The following is a 12,564-nucleotide window of genomic DNA, read 5'->3' as shown; positions in this document are numbered from 1 at the left end:
CACTCATACTACATGTTCCGCGTGGAACCACAGGGAAGCTCTGCTCCTCGAAGTCACTCAGAGATGCAAAATGATGGAGACTCCACATCAGTGCTTATTTTCTTCATTCCTACAGTGGAGGGAAGGGAACATGGCAAATTTTCATTGGCTCTTAAAACTTTTGTCTGGAAGTGACTCACCTTTCACATTTTATTAGCTGAGGAAAGTCACATGGGCATGCCTTATTTCAAAACAGATGGAGGAGTGTAATCTACAGTGTCCAGAGGAGGAGAGGATAACAATTTTTAACTATTAGTCTCTCATTTAGCATTTGTGTTTTTGGTCGTTCTTGGTAGGATTAGAAGTCATGCACAGAAGTCTTGACCTCAGTGATCACCACCAGTTCTTTAGCCAAGCAGGGATTCGAGTTCTTACTGAATTTTGTGTGTATGTTTAGCAAGATATTCCTTTGTTCCTTTCACTCTTTTCTCTATTCCACTGGATAGTTTTTGTTATCAAATATCAAGTAACCAATTAACAGTTCAGTTATGCTTTACCAGGTAAATTCAGTTTTCCCTCCAGCTTATGAAGGTGATTGATTCCTGGGAGGGGAGGAGGGATCCCTTTTAAGAAAATTAAGTGCATTCTCGTAAGTCTAAAATATAACTATCAAAAATTTCATGGAGGAAAATCATGATTTCCTGAACCCTATTTATGCTAAAATAACACCAAATTCTAATTAATGAACACCATTACATCAATAGTAACATTAATTATCATAAAACAACCTAACTGGGAATCTTCCCTTCATTAGTTACTGGCTCTTTACCTCCTCTTTTCTAGCAATTATGTACTATACTTGTAAAATCACACTCCTGAACAAAACGTATATATGATACTCAGTGTTTCTGTAATTCAGTCATGAAAGGCAAAAACATAGCTGTAAGGACCAAAATAAATAAATAGTGGGAAATAATACATATGATATCACATTCATCCTCCCAGGTGACATCATTAGAGGTATCACATATGAGATTATCACTGCTAAAAACTTGCAAATCCAAGCAGAATTTCAGTGCAGCATGACTACCTGCACCACCATGGGGATGATGGCACAGTGGCTTCTGTATGTGTCCACCTGGATGCTCTCCAAGTGCAGGAAATCTAAGTTAGCCCTCCTTCAAGAAGAGAAGTGCTTGTCAACCTAACTTAAGGTATTAAAAGAACCTCTTAGAGTACTCAAAATATACTGACCGAAATAGGCATATCACAGAGTAAAAATTTTTGATTGTGCTTACAAATTATTAATAACAATCACATCTAGAGTTAAAACTTATTAGAGTAGTCTCTATTTTTATCTTTTCTCCTGGAATGCCTCACATTTACAAAAGAATATGGCAAAGTGTATCTTATTATGTTGAAATATTAAATAGGTGGAGTGGTAGAGGAGCGATTTAGTTAAAGGGTCAATAATATATATTAAATTTCAGTGGGAAAGCAGAGTGAAGAACGTGTGAGTGAGAATAAAAGGAAAGGAATATATCTTATTATACATATTATGCTGTTATATCTTCAGCCCCAAGAGCATTGCCTAACACAGGATAAGTACTCAGTAAATATCTTTTTGAATGGAAACATTGAAGGAAGGAGAGAAGGAAATAAGTGAGTATCCATTTTAATGAATGATACTGTTTAATGTTATTGAGAGTTGAAAGCACAACTCTCAGTACCTATCATTATTTTATCTATACTCAGTTCCACTATCTTTAAACTATAATTAGAAAAACAAGCATGGTTTTAAAGAAACAAAGTTTTTTTTTTAAGAGTTTATGTCTGTTCAAATATTGAAAACCCCAAATATTATCAAAGACTGAACTCTCAGTAATATTAGGTTAATTTCCACAAAGAAAATGAGGGAAATACTAGAAGAACAAATCAGAGAACAAATATCTAAATTTTCCCAATCCTTGCTTCCCTCAAAACAAAAAAAAAAAGAGAGAAGATAATGGATTTTAGATTTTAGAAACTACAGATGAAAATTTTTCATTGTTGTGGTCTATTCAGATCCTCTGCCCACTTTTTCATCAGGTTGTTTGGTGTTTTTGTTGTTGTTTTTGAGTTTTATGAGTTCTTTATACATTTTGGATATTATATTGTTTATCAGATATATTGTTTGCTAATATTTTTTTCTCATTTGGTAGGTTGTCTTTTCATTTTACTGATTTTTTTCTCTGCAGAAGCTTTTTAGTTTTATATAATCCCACTTGTTTATTTTATTTTTGTTGCCTTTGCTTTTGGTGTCAAATCCAAAAGAATCATTGCCAAGACAAATGTCAAGGAGCTTACTGCCTGTGTTTCCTTCTAAGAGTTTTGTGGTTTCAGGTCTTATGTTTTAAAGTGTTTGACCCATTTTTAGTTGAGTTTCATGTATGGTGTAAGACTGATCTAGTTTTATTCTTTTGCATGTGACTGTTCAGTTTCCCCAACACCATTTTTTGAAGAGACTCTCCTTTCCCCATTGTATATTCTTGGCTCCTTTGCCGTAAATATCATAAATATGTGGGTTTATTTCTGGGCTCTCTATTCTGTTTCATTAAGTTGTGTGTCTGTTTTTATGTCAATATCATACTGTCTTGATAACTATAGCCGTGTAATATAGTTTGAAATCAGGGAGCGTGATGCCACAGCTTTGCTCTTCTCTCCCAAAATTGCTTTGTCTCTTTGGGCCTTTTGTGGTTCCATACAAAGTTTAGGATTCTTCGTTCTATATCTGTGAAAAATGCCATTGGAATTTTGATGGAGATTGTATTGAATCTGTAGATTGCTTTAGGTAGCATGCACATTTTAACAATATCAATTCTTTCAATCCATGAGCAAGGACTATATTTCCACTTTTTTATGTCTTCTTCAATTTCTTTCTTCAGTGTCTTAGTTTTCATTGTACAGGGCTTTCGCCTCTTTACTCCTAGGTATTCTTTTTGATACAGTTGTAAATGTATCAAATTTCTCTCTTAGTTAATTAGCTATAGTGATTTTTTGCACATGTCTTTGTATAGCTTTTTCAGTGGTTGCTCTAATTATTACATCATATCTACGTAGCTCATCACAGTCTACTGGTGGTGTCATTTTACCAGCCCAAGTGAAGTATAGAAACTTTACCTCCTTTACATTCCTTTACCCTCTCTCATTTATATTTGTCTTGACTATTACCTCTACCCACAATTAGAACCACATCAGACAGTGTTATAATTTTTGCTTCAACAGCAAAACATAATTAACAAAACTCAAGAGGAAAAGGAAATCCTATTATATTTACTTATACTTTGCTTATGTCCTTTCTTCCTTCCTGATGTTCCAATGTTCCCTCTTTTATTGCTTCCCTTATGTTTACATGATTGCTATTAGCCATTTTTTTAGACTAGCTCTGAGGCTGACAAATCTTTTTCATCATCTGAAAATATTTTCATTTCTCCTTTATTCCTAAAGGATATTTTCACTCGTTATAGGATTCTGGGTTGACAGTTCTTTTAGCACATAACAAAACTTTTACACTTCCTCTGGCCACCATAGCTTTGAATGTGAAATATGCTGTCATGGTTCCTGGTATGACAAGTAATTTTGAGATCGAAACCTGGATTTTTTTTTTTTAATTTTCTGAGATATTTTTATCTCATTTAAATCTTCTATTTTAGTTGACTTTTCTCTGACATTACTCCACCAGGACAAGTGGGGCGCACTGCCTCTTCACTGCCTGGTGGAGATAGAAATCTAGGTTCCCCACTTCCCTTCCGCTGACATCCAGGGAGTGGGTGTCTCCTCATGATGGCTTGGCAGGGGTGGGAGTTCCAGCTCCGCACGTGGTATCCACTGATGGGGGTGGCCTTATTGCTGTTGGTTAGTAGTAAAAGTCCTGACTCTCTACTGTGTCTCCTCCCGACCCACCCCAGTGGGAAGAGAGAAGGATGCCTCATTACTGACCACAGGGTGTGGGAATCCAGGCTCTCCATATGGTCTCCAGTGACTCCTTGAGGGTGGGATACCTTGTCATCAGCCAGCAGAGATGAAAGTCCTGGCTCCCTATATGACCTTCTCTGATACCACCCCAGTTTAGATGTTAGGGCGCCTCATTACAGCATCATGAGGCTTCAGATCTAGGCTCCCCACTCATCCTTTGCTCGTGTGTGTGGGGGGAATGAGAGGCATAGTTTTTCTGTGGTGTTTGGCTGGAGCAAATAATCGTCTAAAAGTTTCCTGTCTTCCTAGGATGCCCTTTTCCTGGTCTTTTGGCTAGAGAAACATGCTTTTCTTGGGGCTTTTTTTTTTTTTGTCTGTACCCGTTGGCCTATCTGGGTTGCTAGCTTCTTTGCCTCCAAACCTAGGGTATATGAGCCAAAAAGATAACCCAGGGACTCACCACTTTGTTGTTCCTTGGGCCCTGTGGCCCTTAGCCCGTCTGCCTTCTGCCCCCCACATTTCAGAGTTTTGTTATGTTTATTTTATATGTAGCGTATAAGTTTTTTTTTAGTTGTTCTTAATGGGAGGAATAGAAGAAAGTATGTCTGTGGTCAGAAATTTGAGAAAACATTAGATCTCAGGTCTCTCCTAGTGAATTCAGTTACTTAATTTTAACATACTTTTAAGGAAAATCATTATAGCAAGATTTTAGCATTTTCTTCTTTAAACTACTAGGATTAATCTGTATTTGTAGGGATAGAAATTATCCTATTTTAAATTAATGACAGGTGCGCTACTCATAATAATTAATCACCAGGTAATCATTATTTTGACAGAAAAATAAAATTATAATTATAATGTTTAGAAAAACAAGTACTTAAATTATACTTTAAATGATTATAATTTTAATGTTCTTTTTGTATATCCCTTATATTGATATGTTCTTTTACAATTAAGTTATAGAAAACAAAATTAAATAGCCATAAAATCTAAAATTTTTTCAAAAGTAAATTATTCTAAATGACTATACTTCTCTGTAGATTTTCAAAGTAAAAAAAAATTGTTTTAATTAATTCATTGAATATTTATTAGAATCATAGTATGTGCCAGACGTTGTGCTAGAGAGATAATGATGAGCAAAATATATAGTTTCCATCTTAATCAAACACAGTGTTCTTCTACGGTAAAATATCAAAATAAAAACTGAAATCAAATCTTCTATGAAAGTATTTTATATGTTTTTATGAATAGTGCTGCTCAAGAAAATTAGAATATTATCTTTTGAGTATATTATTGCAGATTATTCCAGATACTATACAGAGAAAAACAGACTTCTCAAGCAGTAGCATTTATCACTAATGTTTATTAAAATTAAATTGAAAACAAAAATGATACCATGAAATGTTCCATTGGTATACAACAAACATATTTCAGTAGTTTCTGAAATATCTCGTAGATTTTTAATATTGTTTAAAGTGTAACATAGTTTAGACAGTGTTACCAATGATGGCCATGGCTGTTAATGGTTTATATTAACTGAAAGCTGTAAAATCACCAAGGACTCTGTTAGCGTTAGAATAATAATTTACCAAGACAATTACCACATACTGGCATTTTTTTACAGCTCTAATTCAGTATTATTAATAATGGATAAAATTGCACTTTTCTCATGTTGCTGTGGGCAGTAGGGAATTATTTCAATGAATATTTCAGCACATTATTTTAATCATTCTTCCACCAAATCCAAGTGGGCAATATTTTATAGTTCTTAATTCAGTGTACTAAGAAACCATGGTCATTAAATTGCGAACTATTTGTAGTGAGGTCTATCCTGTGATTTACAAGCCTTGTTAAAAACAGTGTAAAAGAATGCAAACTGTGCCATTAATACTTGTAATTTGATGCTGCATTTGTTACTAAACTCCCAGTGATTAATGTTTTCAGTAGAAGGAAGAACATTGTAAAGAAAGCAGAGCTGAATGTTATAATGCCTAAAATATGAGAATGTTACTATTTTAAGTTTTGTTCATTTGTAGAGGAAACATACGTATATAAACACAGTTGTAAAACATAAATATCTCAAAAGTTATCTTAATTTTCCAATGAGACCAAAGAAATAAAGATTTCATTATATTAGTTATTAATTTAAAAGAGTTAAATTTACCATAGTTTATAATATGTAATGCCATTCATGTTCTTGATGAATTGAATAGAGAAAATATTTCATCCTTATAAAAAGAAAATGTGCAAAGCTTTTAAAATTTATTGTGTAAGCAGTCTGTGAATTTATATAACTTGAAAAAATGTATTTCCAGTTATACATCATTATTAATAGTTATTATTGTTTTTTATCTTCCCATTCTTAGCCAATTGCACGATTTCTGGCGTTTGGATTACTGGGAAGATGATCTTCGTCGAAGGAGACGGTTTGTCCGTAACGCATTTGGCTCCACTCATGCTGAAGCATTGCTCAAAGCTGCAATTGAGTATGGTGAGTACCAGCGCCTCTTACACAAAAATACTCCTGGATGTGAGGTGACTCTTTGTGGTTGATAATTCTTTTTTTTCGCTAACATTTAAAATTCTCCATGTTATAAGCCAAAAATGTTATGTTCTACTTTATCCTTCAGCATCGTTTAAGTTATACTTAATCAACCCAATATTTCTTCCACTTGATGTATGTTAGACTCTTCAGCTTCTTTGTAATAGATTAGAAGACTCTACATAGTTGGTTATTACCCAGCATCCTTCTCATAGAGCCTAAAACAAGAGTAAAATCATTGTCCTTTTCAGCGTCTTTCAAACTTTGATCTTTCAAACTTTTTCACCCAAAGTGGAAAAAAAAATTTACTACTGTAAGTGTGTATTCATATTTATATATTTTTATGTATAATTTGTATGTGTATGTGTGTATATATACATATGTATACTGTGTGAATATAAATATATACATGAAATATATAGACAAATATGTGTACTGTTATGTATATACATATACACATGCACATACTTGTGTATTTAACTGAAACAAATGTCTTATTGATAATCTCATTATATGGCATTCTCTATTTTAACCCTATTTTATTCTGTTATTTTCAGTTTAATAAATAAATCATGCCTCAGTATGCCCATTAGGTTCCCAGCCCTCCAATGGATTGCAAATAAAGTTTGAAAAAGACCATCCAACATTAAAGATATCATCCACTATCACACTACAGTAGAACTGCACCCTAAGTTGTCCTTTATAAAATGTACAATAAATAGTAAATATCTAAATATTTTTTGTAATTAACTAAAAATGCTGCTACTTTAGATTGCTGTCCACCAAGAAGTATGCATAGGGCTATTCTCTCTGTTCACCTATTTTTTTAAAAATTAATTTATTTAATTTATTTATTTTTGGCTGTGTTGGGTCTTTGTTGCTGTGCGCAGGCTTCCTCTAGTTGCAGTGAGCGGGGGCTACTCTTCTCATTGCGGTGGGCTTCTCATTGTGGTGGCTTCTCTTGCTGCAGAGCACGGGCTCTAGGCGTCCGGGCTTCAGGAGCTGTGGCTCGCAGGCTCTAGAGCACAGGCTCAGTAGTTGTGGTGCACGGGCTTAGTTGCTCTGCGGCATGTGGGATATTCCCGGACCAGGGCTCGAACCCGTGTGCCCTGCATTGGCAGGCAGATTCTTAACCACTACACCACCAGGGAAGCCCAGTTCACCTATTTTTAAATGCTCTAAAAAGTTTAAGTTTGATTGATCATATAATTTTATAAACCATATACACTCAGAAAATAACGTTATTGAACACTGTCCATATATTTTTGTTATTGACTACTTTTGTTCTCACAATCACTTGGGTTTTTATTATTTTAATTTTTATTTATTTGAGAGTAATAAGTGAGCCATATGTTTTAAAATTTACCGTAATATATAACACAGATTGCCATTCATGTTCTTGATGGATTGAACAGGGAAAATATTTAATCCCAATAGAAAGAAAATGTGCACAACTTTTAAAATTTATTATGTAACTAGTCTGTGAGTTGGTATTACTAAGACTGGAAACACAAATAAATATGTGAGGATTTCATATGAAACATACCTAAGATAAAGTTAAAAAGTAACTTTATACAGTAAAAGTAACTACAGGAGAGGATATGCTTTAAAAAAATTATGGTTGACTTGTACTGTGGGGGATTTCTTTAATCAACTCAAAAAAAATCACCTAAGGATTCTAGCACCTAAGGATTTAGCACCAACTTAAAATGAGTTATTATCTTTATGTTCTACAGAAGAGATTCTTAGAAATATCTACTTAAAGTGGCATGCTTTATAATATGAACTTAAAATTTTTAAACTTCATTTTGTGTTCCCAACCATTTAGGCTTTTTCATCAATTCATCTTGAATTCATCTCATTTGAAATTAGAAACATCTAAAGACAACTTGTAACAGCGGTTAGGCTAGAGTGATATTATTAGTGACACTGTGTTGCCAATACCTTAATTATATAGGATTCATTTTATACTGCATTCAGTGTTCTACAGGTTGCTTTTAGAAAGGGTCTGTTAGAAAAATATTTCTTTTGGTTCTCTATAAAAATGGATGCCTTATTTTGTATGTTCAATTTGTAAAATGTCTTTATTATTAAACCAGTGTCAAAGCTTATAAGAAACAAATTTAAAAATTTTTTACATTGACTTTTTTTAAGACTGACTGTCATGTCATGTTTTAGTAACATAGTAACCACTGTTAATGAACCTAAATTAAAAAATAATATTCTGAGTTTGAAACAGATGAAAGATGTAGGTGATAGTAAACATCCTCTGTGCGTAGTATGAACGTATTTTAAAATATGTAGTGGTTTATGAATTTGAAATAGTGGATCATCAGCAGTATTCTGAACCTGTTATCCCTCCTGAGTTGGGTTCTTTGATAAAAGGAAAGTAGGGTATGTTTTTATTTTATACATATCTAGAACAAAGACCACACGTATGCCATAAAATATTCAGGACATCTACATGGTACCCGTGCCAGATTTACTTCGTGGTCATTCTCGGGGTTAAGGTTGGGTAGTGGAAGACAAAAGAGAACAGAAACAATTCTACCTCCAAAAACAATTCTAGAGCACACCTCTTTGACTTCACATTTGTGAACTTCTAGAAGTGGGTAGAGAGTAGGGAGTAAAATATGGAGGGTGTGAAGAGGTGAGTGGAAAGTACTCCCTGGAGTGATCTGTACATAGAAGTAGAAGGAGGAATTACAAACTGCCAAGAGAAAAACATAATATTGTATCTTCTTCCAAACTCTTAATGTGCCTTCTAACCTATGTTTAAAGTATTTCTTCCAAAGAATAGGAAGTAAATGTCAGTAATTATTACAAAGCACTTTATCCAATGAAAATAGATGTTGAAAGACTTAATTGAAAACATATTTTGTATATTTTAGAGAAAGGCTTTTATATGCACATATTGCCAGAACATTCATGTAAAACTAACAGAACTCAGCCCATCATCTGGTCACTCTGCCTGCCATTAAACATTTAAATGTGTTTTAAGTACCTTAAAGTCTGGCAGTGTATAGACTAACATCCGAAAGATTTAATGTTTTGGTTTGTGTAGGCATAGATAAAGGGTATATTTATAGCACAAACCTACTAATTTTGAGAGTTTCTAGGACAAATTGAAATTCAATTTATTCCTTCCTCTTTATTAAATAATTAAAGTATTTCAAATTCTATCTTGAAAGTTAAACATTAAATGCACCGAAACTCTGCAGTAATCTATGGTCAAAATTTTTTTTCTATTCATCTACATTGTGGCAACAAAATTGTTTTAGGAACAGAGGAATATTTTATGAATGGAACTTTCAGTATGGCTAGAAGTATTTGAATCAGTGATCAAAGTTTTCAGAATTTTAACCAAGTTGTACAAGCTGAGGGAATAACCTAAAATTACTTAAATAGGGAATATTTACATGGCCATCAAAGCAATCCCTGAGATTTGATCACTGGTCATGTCTCTCTGTTCCTGTAGTACACTATGTTTCAAGAATGTGAGCCTATATTAATATATTGTAATAGAAGTGAAACTGAATTTGCAAACTTAATGTTTTAACAAAAATGTTTTGAATCACTTGACTTTTCCTTTAATTCAAACAGTTTAGCTTAAATTGTAGTTAAACTTTCATGTGATGGGCAGAAACATTTAGCTGTAATTTAAATTTCATGACATTCTATTTAGGCAATTTATTTGGAGCCACAAAACAAATATATTAACAATACTTTCTTTTAAATGAGGAAATAATCAGAATTGGATATATTTCCAAGGAGACAAAAAGGACAATTATTGTATTTCATAATTTACTTTGAAAAGCTTTCACTTCCATTTCATTATTAAAACTTTTGGTTGACCTTTTTCAGTTGGAAAACATCCTTAACACTGATGGAGTTTTTCATGCTTCTTAGTAATACTAATGAGTTGAATAATTTATGAGGTTGTCATGTGCAAAAGATTTGGTGTGATTTGATATACTTTCAGCCTCTGGTGTTGGAATGTGATTAATAAAAACCTAGAGACATGTAAATTTTTTTGCTGGTGTTTAATGCTCTAATTTCATATGTATTGAATGTGTTTATTGGGTGTTTTCTGATAGTAAAATCTCATACAAGTGCAAATTTAATTGATTACCAGGAATTTTACAGACCATAGCAATGGAAGAATATAAGGAAAATATTTTAAACTATAAATTCATCTTCTGATCTGCAGGGCTTTCTTCTTCAGGGCAAATTAGCTCATAAGGAAATGATTGAAAAAGGAGGGTTTTGTATATTGTTTGTATGTTTAAATAAAACCTAAACTAGACAAATTTTGGTCCATTTCTGGTGCTGAAAGATTATGCCGTCAAAGAATAGTTAAAATCTTAATAAGTTTGGTTGTCTTTGTTGATTGTCAATTACCATGTAGGACTCTGTTTCCTTTCCATGAAATTATAGTGGAGCAATGTTTCATCAAAGCCTAAGATCTCAAGCTCCATGTCTGCGATCAAAGCCATCATCCTAAATAGGTCTGATCAGGCGTCGCAGAGGAGGGCAGGCTGCTTTAGCCGGAGGAAAAAAAACATGGAGCAAAGATGACAAAATTAATCATTCATTTCTTTGGCAATAAATAATAAGATATGCTGAGAACTGCAAATGAGAACATCCTTAGGTTCCTCAGAGATGTATCTGCTTAACACCCGATTTATCTAAGCTTGTGAAACCATCAAGATATGACCTTGATGAATAAAAAGCAGCTCTGTAATGAATCTGGAATTAAATTAGTTTTGATGGTGTATGCATGGCTACTGTAAGGTGCTACTTGCAGTCATCAAGAAATAAGAAAACACCGAGAATAAAAAATACTAGTGCAGCTATATACAGTTGAGACAGGAGCTTCAAATTATCTGACTTCATTTTTTCTGACTTCAGTTTTTTGAAGAGTTTACATTTATAATAGTTGGAAAAGGTGATTTGATTTTTTTACCTAGTGGTCTGTTGTTTGTACCATGTAGTCTCTAGCAATCGTCTTCTTATTGTTCATTGATATGTCCATTTTAGTTGGTGTATTATTAATTAAATCTTCATATCTGGAATGAAATAGATGATCTGATTATTGTTAAAATAATTTATTGAAAAGTTAATGATGTAAATTTTTTACAAGTGAGAGAAAGACATACATGGAGTCATCTTTCAGCTCTTTTTGATGCCAGTGTCATATTTTAATACAGTCTTATCTTCACCCTATGGTTTTATAGTCTCTTAAAATAATTTAAATGGATTATATAAATGCTGACTTATAAAATATGCTTATAAAACACATTTTAAAGTTTTTGTGTAACAGCATTTTCATATCAGCAAAGGTTTTAACAACTCCCCTGTTTTTATGAGAAGCTTCAGATGGAAGGCTTTAAACTGATTCAGAGGAATCAAGTGGCTTCATTAATTTAAAAGCATTTATTGAATATCTTCTACATGCCATGCATGCACTAAATGTTGAATGCAGAGGCTGAGGCAACAGTTTCTGCCTTCTCAGAGCACATAGTTTAGTGCAGTGTGTCTCAACAGGTGTGGAAGTCAGCGTGTGCTACTGGCACCTAAAGGGTAGAGACCAAGAATTCTGCTAAAATACCTGACCATTCACTGGGCAGCTCCCCAGAATGACGACCAAAATCCAGCCCAAAACATCAGTAGTACCAAGGTTGAAAAATCCTGGTCTAGTGGAAAGAAATAAGCAGTTCTCGTAGAGGGAGGTGTTACTTCATAGAGGAACACAGGGAAGGTGACTTAACACTGGACCTATCGGGTTGGAGTCCGCTTCACAGAAATAATTACTTATGAACTGACTTGAGAGAAGATTAGGAATTTACCAGGTGAGCAGGGAAGAGCAGAGTTAATAACAGAAATTTCCAAGACATGGAGGCATAAAAGACCCTAACTTACTTCTTTGAATGGCCTCAATATTTTGCACTTGGTAATAGGTCACCTTGTAAAGTTATCAGAAAGTATTTTGATTTTAAGTATTTTATATTCGGAGATAAAAGAAAAACCACTTGAGGACAGGAATCATATCTTTCACCTATTCCATTTAAAGCATCCACATTAATACA

At 33.6% G+C, this 12,564-nt stretch overlaps 1 protein-coding gene across 8 annotated transcripts in view; it reads left to right on the top strand.

Annotated features, from left to right (window-relative positions):
* NBEA (neurobeachin) overlaps nt 1–12,564 on the top strand; it is a 610,070-nt gene that overhangs the window by 362,737 nt on the left and 234,769 nt on the right. For all 8 annotated transcript variants that reach the window (XM_082435483.1, XM_082435487.1, XM_082435484.1 and 5 more), the window contains one exon: nt 6,300–6,424. In XM_082435483.1, coding sequence (XP_082291609.1) covers nt 6,300–6,424 — 125 coding nt within the window. The remainder of the gene's footprint in view (nt 1–6,299; nt 6,425–12,564) is intronic.

Source organism: Balaenoptera physalus, assembly GCF_965194825.1.
Source record: "Balaenoptera physalus genome assembly, chromosome: 18".
In the NCBI taxonomy this organism is placed as follows: domain Eukaryota; kingdom Metazoa; phylum Chordata; class Mammalia; order Artiodactyla; family Balaenopteridae; genus Balaenoptera; species Balaenoptera physalus.
Note: the sequence above shows the minus strand (reverse complement) of the source record. Positions and strands in the feature narration are given on the sequence as shown.